This window comes from Bufo gargarizans, chromosome 11 (assembly GCF_014858855.1).
Source record: "Bufo gargarizans isolate SCDJY-AF-19 chromosome 11, ASM1485885v1, whole genome shotgun sequence".
Taxonomy (NCBI): domain Eukaryota; kingdom Metazoa; phylum Chordata; class Amphibia; order Anura; family Bufonidae; genus Bufo; species Bufo gargarizans.
Window position 1 is genome coordinate 63,728,437 of NC_058090.1, and position 13,792 is coordinate 63,742,228.

At 41.6% G+C, this 13,792-nt stretch overlaps 1 protein-coding gene across 1 annotated transcript in view; it reads right to left on the minus strand.

Annotated features, from left to right (window-relative positions):
* The window catches only part of NPAS3 (neuronal PAS domain protein 3), a 600,688-nt gene that overhangs the window by 80,342 nt on the left and 506,554 nt on the right, over window positions 1-13,792 (minus strand). Inside the window, exon 8 of the mRNA XM_044272150.1 lies at window positions 5,191-5,384. Coding sequence (XP_044128085.1) covers window positions 5,191-5,384 — 194 coding nt within the window. The remainder of the gene's footprint in view (window positions 1-5,190; window positions 5,385-13,792) is intronic.

The following is a 13,792-nucleotide window of genomic DNA, read 5'->3' on the forward strand; positions in this document are numbered from 1 at the left end:
ATCATAAAGGATCTGGCCTGGGGTGTGAATTAATTATGACGTTTGGCCTGGGATCTGAGTTAATTTAGGGGTCTGGTATGGGATCTGAAATAATTATAGGGTCTGGATACATTTCTGGCTCTGGTCTGAGGTCTGAAGTTTTTTAGGACTCTGGTCTGGAGACTAAATTTATTTATAGGTCTGGTCTGGAGTCTGAATAATTTTTGGGACCTTCACTGGAGTCTGAATGCATTAGGGGTCTGGGATCTGAATATATTTGTGTTCCTGTGGAAGCTGGAAATTACTTCAATAGGAAGGGATTGCATAGGGGAGAAAAGGGGAAAATGCCTAAAATCAAAGGGACATTCGATCAACCTATCACTAACCACTGTCGTTTTCCATTCTTCTTTTAAACATGCCACCATCACACCCATAACCATACTTCCCGCACCGTCCTCTTTATCCAGCTATCGCCCCATCTCGCTCCCTTTCACTTCAAAACACCTAGAACATATCTATCTCAACCTGTCCACTCACCCCTCATCCCACTCAATCTTTGATCTGCTACAATCCGGCTTTCAACCCAATTACTCAACTAAAAACTGCCCTAATCAAAGTAGCCAATGATCTTCTAGCTGCCAAAGTTCAATGTCATTACTCTGTACTCATCCTTCTTGACCTGTCCTCTGCCTTTGACACAGTGGACCACTCTCTCCTACTGCAAATCTATTCACCTCTTGGCATCAGAGAGTCTGGCCCTCTCTTGGATCTCCTTGTACCTCACCAACAGAACCTTCAGTGTTTTCCATTCACACACCACCGCCTATAACGCATCCATTCTATTGGTGTTCCTCACGACTCTTTACTGTGTCCCCTACTTTTGTCCATTTATACATTCATCCTGGGAAGCTCAATACCACCTCTAAGCCAATCACACTATAATCTACTCTACGCTCAAATCTACCTATCCTCATTCTTCTCCTTCTTAAAACTCAACATGGAGAAAAAATGTAAGGCGGAAGTTGTGTCTTTAAATATGACTGCAGGCTTTCTGGTGTTTAAAACAGCAGAGACCCGTGGCACATGTATGCGATCAGCCATAAGGCTGATTGCATACATTTCCCCCCCTGTCACGAGGGTGTCAAGACCCACGCCTGACTCTGTTATACCCGGGGTCAGGAAGTCGCAGCGGTTGGCTGCGCGCTCTATGTAAGATAGGGCTGTTTCCTTATGGTAGCTTTCTGGGTTTGCTTTGCAACCCTTTTTGGCTCACTCAGGGATCCGTAGCTCCTTCTCCTCAGCTGTTCCTTGTCCAGCTCTCCCAACCTCCTTATATTCCCCTCTCACACTTCTCTGGTTGCCAGATATAGAGCTTCCTGCCTGGACTTCTATACTGACCCACTGGAGCTGTGTTGCTGCGTTCTCAGATTGTTGGTCTAGAACGTTTCCCTCCGGATCCCTGTTGGACCTTTGTGGTCTGCTGTGGTCGCCCACCTGGGTTTATGTGTTTGTCTGTATTGTCTGTCCTCTCCCTGGTGTTTCCCTCTTAGTGTCAGTGGTGCAGACTAGCGATCCCACCGTCCCGTTCACTATCTAGGGCTCATTTTAAGGAAAGCCAGGGTTTAGGCACGTGATCGCCGCACGGGTGAGGAACCCGTCTAGGGACATCAGGGCAGTCAGGTGCCAGCCGCAAGGTGAGTCAGGGGTCACCACCTTTCCCTCTCCCTTGGGCAGGGCTTTCCCTTTTCCCTCCCTGTGCGTGACGCCGGTCATTACACCCCCGCAGCAGTCCAGAAGTGGAAGCCAAACTCCCACTCCGGTAACAGCGTTCCCCGGCTGAGATTGTGGAACCTGTTACATTATACTATTCCCGCCCCTTTACGATCCCTGAGCGCGGGAACAAGATGCATTGGTGTGAGGAACCTATTTAATGTGTGAGTCTGTTTGATTTTATGTATTAGTGAATACCTTGCTCCTGAGGAAGGGGTTTTGTATAACCCCGAAACGCGTAGAGCTCTGTTTATTAAAGTATTTGAAGAAACTTATTTCAAGATTGGAGGTACTGATTTCCAATTTGGAGACCACGAGAAGCAGACTCGGCAGGGGGGGGTACTGTCTCAGGTAACTTACACTACACCTGCTTGGCAGCACCCCAGTAAAGTGAGTAACAACTGCCTTACAAGATTTACTTGTTTCTTCAAGTGAATTCCAGTGACCCTGGCCAGGGGGGTTTACTGTCCTAGGTATTTGCGACCACTGACCTATGTGACAGCCCCCCCTAGTGAAGTGAGTAGTCCAGTTCACTTCAGGTTACAAACACTGACTTTTACGTATTTGTGCTTCTTTCCTGGTAGCCTTGCTTGGGGGGGGTCACTGGTCGCAGGTGCTTTTATACCTGCTTGACAGCCCCCCATTGAAGTAAGTCATTATTTACGGCTATTGCTGATTATTCGTCTTTTCGTTCCTTTAGGGATATTGCTACATCTAATTGCGCTTATATACTTCGTTAGTTTTATGTTTGTGGGGATTAGGCGCTATCTATGTGTATCTAGAAGTTTTGAAGGTCATTAACACTATAGACCAAATCCTACACATATATTTTTTACATTATACTAATAGCACAGTTTAGTGTCATCTGCAAAAATGCATATTTTATTGTGCAAGCCTTCTACAAGATCATTAATAAATACATTGAAGAGAATACTGACCCCTGAGGTACCCAACTATTGACCCAGTGCAATTGCATGTAATAAAAAATTTTATTATAGCTACTGAAATATTCACTGAATATTCAAGAATAGGCATTTCTATAAGCGGTGGCCCGTTCCGATTATTGTGGAACGCACACGGACGGCATCCATGTTTTGCGGATCTGCAATTTGCAGACCGTAAAACATGGCTCAATTGTGTGAATGCGCCTTAACTCTTCTAAATCTCTGGGTCATGAGTGGCTTTAAACAAGGAATTTGAAAGTTAAAACACATGTCCTGAATACGTCTGTGTGGAATGGCCTTTTTTTGACAATACTTTCAAGGCTGCAGTTATCCATGTTGCTCCTGTAACTTTTTCTACCATACTTTTTCCTTCTATTCAACTTTTTATTAAGGCTACTTTCACACTAGCATTTTTGCTTTCCGTTTGTGAGATCCGTGCCCAACAGCTGAAACAAATTTATCTTCATTTATGCTAGTTTTCTGGTGCAAATGAAGCCACAATTCTATGGCAACTCTAAGCTGTTATAGATTACTGTTTAGGCACATAGACTTCCGGAGGATGTGACCAATATATGACAAGGCCTGTGTCTCGTCATACATGTGGTGCATCCTCTGGCAGTGCACAAGGTGCCGGTCTTTATAAATCTCCCCCATTGAGTCTACAAAATTGAACTTTTTCACAATGTTCTAATTTTCGGATACTGACTTTTGGGTTTTCATTAGCTGTAAGCCTTAATCATCAACATTAACCCTTCTGATACCAGCGCTGTATATGTACAGCACTGGAGCGATAGGCAAGCATGGCAAACATCAAGTGAGATCACGGCATCTAAATGTGCAAAAACCTGGACGCTCGTGATTCTGGGGGTGTTACCGACATCCTCTATGATCAGTGAGGATGCCGGTAATTGATTTGAATGTGCTCAGCCTCGCAGAAAAGGCTGACTGCATTGAAACTGCATTCAACATAAATTAACAATAGACAGTAATAAAGTCATTTTAAAAATACATGATTGTACAAAATAAAAAAATTGATTTTATAGGCTCAAATACGAGCTTCAAAAACATTACAAAAAAGTTAAAATAAACTGTTAAAAAATATATTAAAAATGAAAAAAAAAATAAAAGTTTAAATCAGTCACGGTCATTTTATTACAATAAAAAAATGGCAAATTTGCAATTTTGACCCTTTTTCTGTTACGCCAATTGCCGTATTGGAAAAATATTTTAAAAGCATGGGCGTTTTCGGTCGTGGTGATACCCATGATGTTTACATTTTTGTTATTTAGGTATTTATTTTTTATTATATGGAAAGGGGGTTTCCATATAATAAAAAATAAATACCTAAATAACAAAAATATAAACATCATGGGTATCACCACGACCAAAAACGCCCATACTTTTAAAATATTTTTCCAATACGGCGATTACCGTAAAAGAAAAAAAGAGTCAAAATTGCAAATTTGTAATAAAATGGGATCAAAATTCGCACACACTCCAAAATGGTATCACTAAAAACTACAGATTCTCCCGCAAACAAAATTGCCCCACAGGCTCAGTAGATATAACTATAAAAAATTTATGGGGGGTCAGAATAAGGTGATGTAAAAGAAAACTTTTTTTCAAAGTTTAAACTTAGTTTTACACTATTTTGACCTAAAAGACCTATACATATGGGGTACCGTTGTAATCGTACTGACCCAGAGAACGAAGGGCATGAGACACTTTGAGAACAAAGCCCGTAAAAAAGTGGAGGAAATGATGGTTTTTTTTTCCAATTCCACCACATTTTTTTACCACTTCCCACTACATTGTATGCCATAATTAATGGTGGCATTAGAAAGTACAACTTGTCCCGCAAAACATAAGCCTTCATACAGCTATGTGAACAGAAATATAAAAAAAGTTATGGCTCAAGGAAGATGAAAACGCAAAAATGAAAAAAAAAAAAAACTCTGGTATCCTAAGGATTAAAAGAAATAAATGTTGAAATAGGTCTCTCTGTGTGTAATGAATCTATAGAATATGAGTTTCCCTTTTTGAATCGATTACTGAAATTAATTAACTTGTAACTAATCACTGATATTCTAATTTATTGAGATGTAACTATAGAACCTGTTCCAGAATAATGCAGAACAACATGTTGCGTTAAAAATGGCTATTGGAATAAGGGATGAGCCTTATATTTCAGCAGTATAAACTTGCTTCCTTTGAGATCATATTTTTAGCAGTTAAATACAAATAGCTATGCCACGTTTCAGAATTTTTATGTTGTTCACATACACTTTTCTTTTGCATGGACATATCCTTTCAACAGCTGGGCACATTGTGTATTTCCACAATGTATATTCTATCATTAGCAGTAAGCTTACTGTACATTTCAGAGAGCATCAATCATTGTAACTTTCTGTAATGCAATTCTGTACATCAAGTGCAGTGCTTACCAATACAACATGTACTCTTCCTTATAAGTGCTTCAATCTAAAAGATAACATACCTATTTTCACAGTATATTATATTGAGGTCCATATTGACTCGTGTTACAAACATGTGGCAGTCAATGCGGACTTCATTGATGGTTGGAGGAGGGAGTGCATGAGCCACAACCACTAAGCCCATGACCTGTCCAGTACCAGAGCGAGTATGAGATAGAGATACACGGAGACGCAATCGTCCAGTTACATGAATCACCTAGAAAACACAGGAAAATAAGTCAGTCAAAATTGACAACAACTATATTCTAAATTATTTATTAAATACATGCATTTAAAGGGGATGTGTCATCAGAAAATTACCTATTGCTTAACAAAAATTTTAACCCTTTCTCTACCAGTGCCATACATGTACGGGGCTGGAGTGATGTGCAAACATGGCGCTAACTGCGGGTCTCAAACAGCAGAGGCCTGCGGCTAATGACCGTGACTGGAAATAATGTTGATCGTGGTCATTACATCCTTTAGATGCCATGATCAAGTGTGATCATGGCACCTAAACAGTGAAAAACTGGCACCCATGTGTGGCCAATAATGATGCCGGCAATTCACAGTAAGAGACCCAGTGTATTAGATCTGCAAGTGGCAGGCCAACATAAGAAATCAGCAACTCACATATAACCATGCAGCTGTATGCAATACGGTAATACTGAGTAAAAAAAAAAATTTATGAATGTGGTAGCCTCCTACACTGGCTACAAAATCATTAAGAAAAATTTAAAATAATATTAAAAAAAAAAATAAAAAAAAAAAAATTTAAATCACCTCTTTCCTTAGAATAAAAAAATAAATACATAAATAATAAAAAATATAAAAATATTTTCCCAATGCGGTGAATGGCGTAGCAGAAAAAAGTATCAAAATGGCCGATTCGCCATTTTTGCAATGCTGTACGGACTATACCCGTGAAGGAATTGTGTTTTTCTTTCCAATTCCACACCACTTGGAATTTTTTCCCGCTTCCCACTACATTGTATGCCATATTAAATGGTGGCATTAGAAAGTACAACTTGTCCCACAAAAACAAGCCCTTGTATGGATAGGTGAATGGAAAAATAAAAAAGTTAGGGCTCCAGGAATATAGGGGGAAAAATGAAAAACTTCCGGTATCCAATGGGTTAATGTTAAACATTAAAATTTTGGTGATTATTTTTACTTTTCCATGTCACTACCAACATTTAGAATAAAATCCTGCAATTTTTGCACTGGCCACCAAGCCTAATAATAGGCACTCCTTCTTGGACTGTGCAGACCACTTTTAAGGAGTCATCTCATTATCATCACAGGCAGTATTACAACGGCAGATATCATTTAAATACAGTATACCGGTAGCTAACAAAAGAATTCACAATAGATGACTGTAATGAAATCCAAAGTAAATAAACAGATAGATAGATCTCATATTCATAGACTTACATTATCAATAGCTAATTATATAGCTAATTGATCTATTAAGCAAATGACAATAGTGCCTCTCGATGCCAGCCCGTCTGAAGACTAGGTGAGAAACTCCACATTCTCAGAGGAAGCCCCCATTTAGCACAGGCCTGCTAATTGAAAACCATTTGGGCGTCATAATGAAGACCTGGGAGGGGGATACTTAAAATGCACAGCCACCCTAGACATGTTGGCTGCTAGACCAGTGGGTGGTCTAACCCATTCAGTAGATGAATGAAATAATATCAGAAGCCATAACTCCGACCTCATGGCACCCACAGCCTCAGAACCCTAATAATTGTGTTCAGCCTGACATGGCCTTCGGGCAGAGTCTATGCGTGCCATTCTGGACAGAAGGCATTTCTTGGAATTCAGGATCTGGCCTTCTGGAATTCATAACTCAATCACATTTGGTGTCTGTATGACCGGGACGAAGCGACTCAGATTATGGGATCATACCTGTACCCGCAGTCCCTGTCATACAGCGAGGAATCTCCGTGATTTATATTGCCACCTCAGTCAGTCTTCTGGGAAGGTGGGGCAGAAACCTGAATAATATCAGACGTCCCAGAAGGCCGGACCGAAAGGAGGGAGGTTCCCTCACAGCCCACCCCTCGGCTGAGGGAGGGATACAAATGGGTGTTTGGGAACAGGTAATTGTCAGCCATTTTGGGGATCCACATCATTTGGAGTGACTGTCCAAATCTTCAGCTGTCCCCATAGCCGGAATATAACTGCTGCTATTCCGTATTTTACCCCTTTTATTTTATCTGTTCACTGCATTGTTATTGTATGTATATTTAGTTTTTATCTTTTATCTGACACTTTCTTTTTGTATTGCACTGCACTATTGTGTTTTAAATTTAAGTCCTTGTGGTCTTATAGAACTTGCTCCTTCGGAGGGAATGACGTTACCAGTAGTGTTTCTGGGGATTTTAGGTCCCATATTGATAACCTGTGTTACTGTGTTCAATTTGGGTTGAGAGAATATCTGAGTATAGTCCCTATTGCCTTATAGTATAGGTGGTGGCAGCTATTGTGATAGAAAATATTGGGGTGTTAGAATCTAGGGGAGTAAGTTAGCATAATTCTGTCATCTAGAATAGGTGGGTGGGAATTTCTGTGGTAACGTGATGAGCTCACAAGTATAATTCACCCCAGTGACGTGACCTATTGAATAGGGATCGTGACAATGACTGTCAAAGAGCTTCTCGTGCCTTGTAAGATTTCTGCACAGGTCACAGAAAATACCTAGAAAAGTCTACCATAGAAGTCCCACCCAGTCCATTGTGCCTATGGCCCATGGTAGTTGCTGTAACAGCTCAGGCAAAATGGCTGCCCTCAAATTCATGTTCAGGAAATCTGAATCTACAGCCAGAAAATAAAAAAAAATCATATCAATAGGAATAGAATAGTAAAATCAAATAAGTTTGTCACTGCTGCTTTGTTAGAGGAGTTATCACACATATCTTGGTTGAACTTGATGGACTTATGTCTTTTTTCAACCATATTAACTATGCAACTATAACCAATCCAGGAGTTATCACAAGTATCTATCATCTATCCAGGAATTATCACAACTATCTCTCACTTATCCAGGATTGGACTGGCCCAGTCTCTGATACCATAATGGACTCCAAAGATCCAAAATCTGCATTATGGATGATATTGGGGTTGGGGCATTGAGAAAAAAACATTCCTCTCACGGGCCCAAGGAAGCCCAGTCCAACATTGCATATATCCACAGGATAATTGAAAAATATCATATTGTTGGGGGTCAACTGACCACTGGGACTTCCAGCAATCCTGAGAACAAACGGTCCCTGAGTCAGTTGTACGAGTGGAGCAGAAATGTGTATGTTGGTCTCCCGCTCCATTCACTACTATGAGACTGACATAGACAGTAAAGCAGTAGCATGACATGCACAATACTGCTCCAGTCAGAGAGGAGACTGGGGACCTCCTGTCCTAGGGATCGCTGGGGGTCCCAGTGGTCGGAACCCTGACAGTTTGCCACTTATCACCTATTCTGTGGATAGGTGATAAATACTGTATGTATTTAAAAAAAGATAGATTAATACTTTAAATATGTTTTTGTGTATAAACGTAGATAGATACACAGATGAAAAATAAAATTCACATACATGAGAAAAGAAAGGTACAGAAAGGTAGGACACTAAAGCTTTATATAATCAAGGCCGAGATGATGGCAGACAGTGGCCATTAAAAGACAAATACAAGAAGTAAAGAAGCAAAGCTTGCAGCAACAAAAGAAACACTAGACCTGCAAGTAAAAAATAATAATCTGAAAATAAGGATGTAAAGAAGGAAAAAAGAAGGGCTGGCCAGTGGGAGGCAGGATGCCGCAGACTAAATAATCCAAAGACTAGCAGAGTACGGTAAGTAGAATCCTCTCTGACACATATTGGGAGTTTTGCTGCTGGATTGCTCGTGGCAATAAAAGACATCAGAGACTCCTGTGGTACTTTCATATATTTCAGCAGCTAAATCTACTATGACACTGAAAGCAGGGGGAGCTGAGGTACATACAATGTCAGGAGCAAACTCCCCTTCCTATGACCTTAATTGATATTAAGGACAGCATTGTTAACTGCTCTACAACCAGCAAGATGTATTAGAAACATTAAATGGTTAATACATTAGCATTGGGATTCTATGTAACACTGGTCCGACTTCATAGTCAAATCTTGCGAGCATGCGACTTTTCTTACTGCTAACAGTTATGAAAAAGCAGCACTGTGCATTACACTTTTGTGCATTACACTCATTTTTCTCTATTGATATTCGCTGAGGTCCCTTAACCCCTTCAAGCAACAGCCAATATTTCAATCTGACATGTGTCAGTTTATTTGGTAACAACAATGGAACGCTTTTACTGCGGCCCGCAACGCACTAACACAGTCCGTGGGGAAGCTGCAGCGGATCGCGGACCCATTCACTTTAATGGGTACACAATCCGGCCATTCCGCAAAAAGATGGGACATCTTTGTATTTTTTTGAGGAACGGAAGTATGCGACGAAACCCCACGGAAGCACTCAGTAGTGCTTCCGTAGGGTTCCGTTCCTCACTATTCCGCATCTCCGGATTTGCGGACCCATTCAAGTGAATAAGTCCTCATCTGTGATGCGGAATGCCCACGGAACGGGACCCATGTATTGCGGATCCGCAAATGCGGTCCGCAATACGGCAACAGGAAGCACACGTTCGTGTGCAGGGGGCCTTATCCAAGTCATTCTGAGATTGTTTTCTCGTGACACATTATACTTCATGTTAGTGGTGAATTTGAGTTGATGCGTTTTACCTTTATGCATTAAAAAATCCCAAATTTTCTGAACATATAGAAATATTAAGCTATTTTCAAAACTAGAATTTCTCTGCTTTTAAGGCCTCATGCACACGACCGTTTTTTTTTACGGTCCGCAAAAACGGGGTCCGTAGGTCCGTGATCCGTGACCGTTTTTTCGTCCGTGTGTCTTCCTTGATTTTTGGAGGATCCACGGACATGGAAAAAAAAGTCGTTTTGGTGTCCGCCTGGCCGTGCGGAGCCAAACGGATCTGTCCTGAATTACAATGCAAGTCAATGGGGACGGATCCGTTTGACGTTGACACAATATGGTGCAATTGCAAACGGATCCGTCCACCATTGACTTTCAATGTAAAGTCTGGAGTCTCTTTTATACCATCGGATCAGAGTTTTCTCCAATCCGATGGTATATTTTAACTTCAAGCGTCCCCATCACCATGGGAACGCCTCTGTGTTAGAATATACTGTCGGATATGAGTTACATCGTGAAAACTCATATCCGACAGTATATTCTAACACAGAGGCGTTCCCACGATGATGGGGAAGCTTCTAGTTAGAATATACTACAAACTGTGTACATGACTGCCCCCTGCTGCCTGGCAGCACCCGATCTCTTACAGGGGGCCGTGATCAGCACAATTAACCCCTCAGGTGCCGAACCCGAAGGGGTTAATTGTGCGTATCATAGCCCCCTGTAAGAGATCAGGGGCTGCCAGGCAGCAGGGGGCAGACCCCCCCCCTCTATTGCTTTAATAACATTGGTGGCAGTGTGCGGCCTCCCCTGGCCCCCCCTCCTTCCCTCTATTGCATTAATAACATTGGTGGCAGTGTGCGGCCTCCCCGGCCCCCCTCCCTCCCTCTATTGCATTAATAACATTAGTGGCAGTGTGCGGCCTCCCCCGATCCCCCCTCCCTCCCTCTATTGCATTAATAACATTGGTGGCACTCAGCTCTGAAAAAGCTTTTATGCAGACGGATCTTCAGATCTGTCTGTATGAAAGTAACCTACAGCCACGGATCACGGACACCAATCTTGTGTGCATCCGTGTTCTTTCATGGACCCATTGACTTGAATGGGTCCGTGAACCGTTGTCCGTCCAAAAAATAGGACAGGTCATATTTTTTTGACGGACAGGATACACGGATCACGGTCTCAGATGCAAAACGGTGCATTTTTCGATTTTCCACAGACCCATTGAAAGTGTCAGCGAAAAAAAACTGAAAACGGCACAACGGCCACGGATGCACACAACGGTCGTGTGGATGAGGCCTAAGGCAGATAGTGATACATCATAAAATAGTTACTACTTTACATTCCCCATATGTCTACTTTATGTTGGTATCATTTTCTAAATGTCATTTAATTTTTTTTAGGAAGTTAGAAGGCTGAGAAGTTTATAAGAAAATTTAAGATTTTTAAGAAAATTTCCAAAACCCACTTTTTTGAAGACCAGTTCAGTTATGGAGTCACTTTGTGGGACTTTCATAGTAGAAACCACCCATAAATGACCCCATTTTAGAAACTACACCCCTCAAGTTATTCAAAACTTATGTTACAAATTTTATTAACCCTTTAGGTTTTCCACAAGAATTAAAGCAAATTGGAGGGGAAATTTTCAAATTTCATTTTCTTGTTCAGATTTTCCATTTAAATCCAATTTTGCTGTAACACAGCAAGATTTAACTGCCAAAGAAACCGCAATATGTATTACCCTCATTCTGCAGTTTACAGAAACCCATATGTGGTTGTAAACTGCTTTATGGGCACACGGCAGGGTGCAGAGGGGGAGGAGCGCCATATTGTTAATGGAGGGCCGATTTTGCTGAAATAGTTTTCAGGTGCCATGACACATTTGAAGAGACCCTGAGGTACCCCTAGAAAGAAAACCCCCAAAAAGTCACCCCATTTTGGAAACTACACTCCTCAAGGAATAAATCTAGGGGTGAAGTGAATGCTTTGACCCAACAAGCGCTTCATAGAATTTAGAGACACATGGCTGTAAAAATGAAAAATGTACTTTTATTTTCAATATACAGTTGCTTCCTCTCAACCCTATGGATGCTGCGGGCGGCTACTGACCGCGGCATCTATGGGGTTAAACGGCACGAGATCGGTGCCAGCACCAATTTTCGGCCGTTGCAGCAGGGTGTTAGCTGTAAGTTACAGCTAACACTCTCTGCTGATGGCAGCAGCTCAGGAACGGAGCTGCTGCCATTACACTCACTGCATGGGGGCATCATGGGGGGCAATGGCACAATCAGGGGGCAATAGCACAATATAGGGGCATGATTAGGGGCACAGTGGGGGTCATTAGATTACCTGGGGCACTGGCGGCACACAGGGGGTCATGCCTAATTTCAGGCTGTGATCTCCAGCGTGGAGATCACAGCCTGAAACCGGCATTTTGTCACTGAAGCACTCTGATTGGTTAGTCTGCAGAGACTAGCCAATCGGAGCGCTTGCCAGCAAGGCACCACTCTGATTGGTCCCTTGCCGGCTTCCCTGGTGTCTCTGCTCTCAGGGAGAGCGGAAACTCTGGGGCCGTGACACTTTATAGTGTCACAGCCCCGGTAAGCAGTTTGGACGTCACTGTATGTAAAAATGCAGTAAGTCACTTGCAATTTGGACGTACAGTAATGTCCAAATGTGTGAAAGGTTAAAGGGATTGTCTCTATTTTGATTAAGCACTTTACCAGTGATAATGTTGAAAATATTCCTACTGGGCCAGAGCTGAGCTCCCCAGAGTAATGACATTGCAGGCACTCTCTAGATCACGTACCGTACATTCGCCACATGATTTTAGCCTGGTTACAACCCGCACTGGCTCGGTAGGAATATTTTCAACATTATCACTTTTGGTTTGCTTACAACTTTCAGCCTTTCACCACCTTATTGTCGCCTTGGATGTTTTTGCCTGTGCCTGCTTCGCTCCTGCATCGCATTGTTAATCTCTTGTCCTGGCTGGTCGCGGGATCCAGGATTAAACTTTAAATCTCCCTTGCTCCCTGTGAATGCTGCTGCATCGTTTTCTCTCCTTTCCCTCTATGTTTAACCATCGACCCCCCTTTTTGTGATTAACTCCTCCGCCTCCTTGTTCCTTGTTCTTCATAATACCATCCTAAATTTCCTGTCTCAATCTTGCCTCTCCATGTTTTTTCTTATGTATTCTGAAATCTAAGACTGGCTACACTGTGGATTGTGGTGGATGAATGATTATAATTGGTCTTTGGCATTTACCTCCCTACTAGTCCACTCTCTCTAGTGAAATAAGACTGTCTTTCATCTGGAGATAGTTCAGTCTTAGCAGGAGGGAGAGGCTGAGAATGATAAAATAAAGAAGAGAAGTAAATCCAGTAAAGTATGAAGTAAAGAGCAGAGAAAAGGAGGATAAGGGAAGAAAGAGAGAGAAATAAAGGATTTAAAATAAAAGGTGAAGAAACAAAGAAGTTCTTCAAGGGAAACAAGCAAAAGAAAATATAAATTATAAATAAAGAGGAAGGGGAGAAGGGGAAGAAAAAAAAGAGTGTGGAGAGGGAGAAAAAGAAATGAGAGAACTAATAAGGAAAGGAGTAAAAAAGAGAGGGGGGAAACGAAGGGGAAAAAATATATATACACTAAATATATATATATATATATATATATAAAATTAAAATCAAAACAAAACAAAAATAAATGGCTCCTCAGCAAAATAAACCATCAGCGGAACATTCATCCTCAAAAACAGGGCAAAAACCGCTAGAATCTGCCAAAATGTAACAATTTTGAAAGCCCCCAAGTGTAACCACCAGGGCAGGACAAAAAGGAACATATGAATTGATTACTAAAAAATCCGCTGGTCTTGGT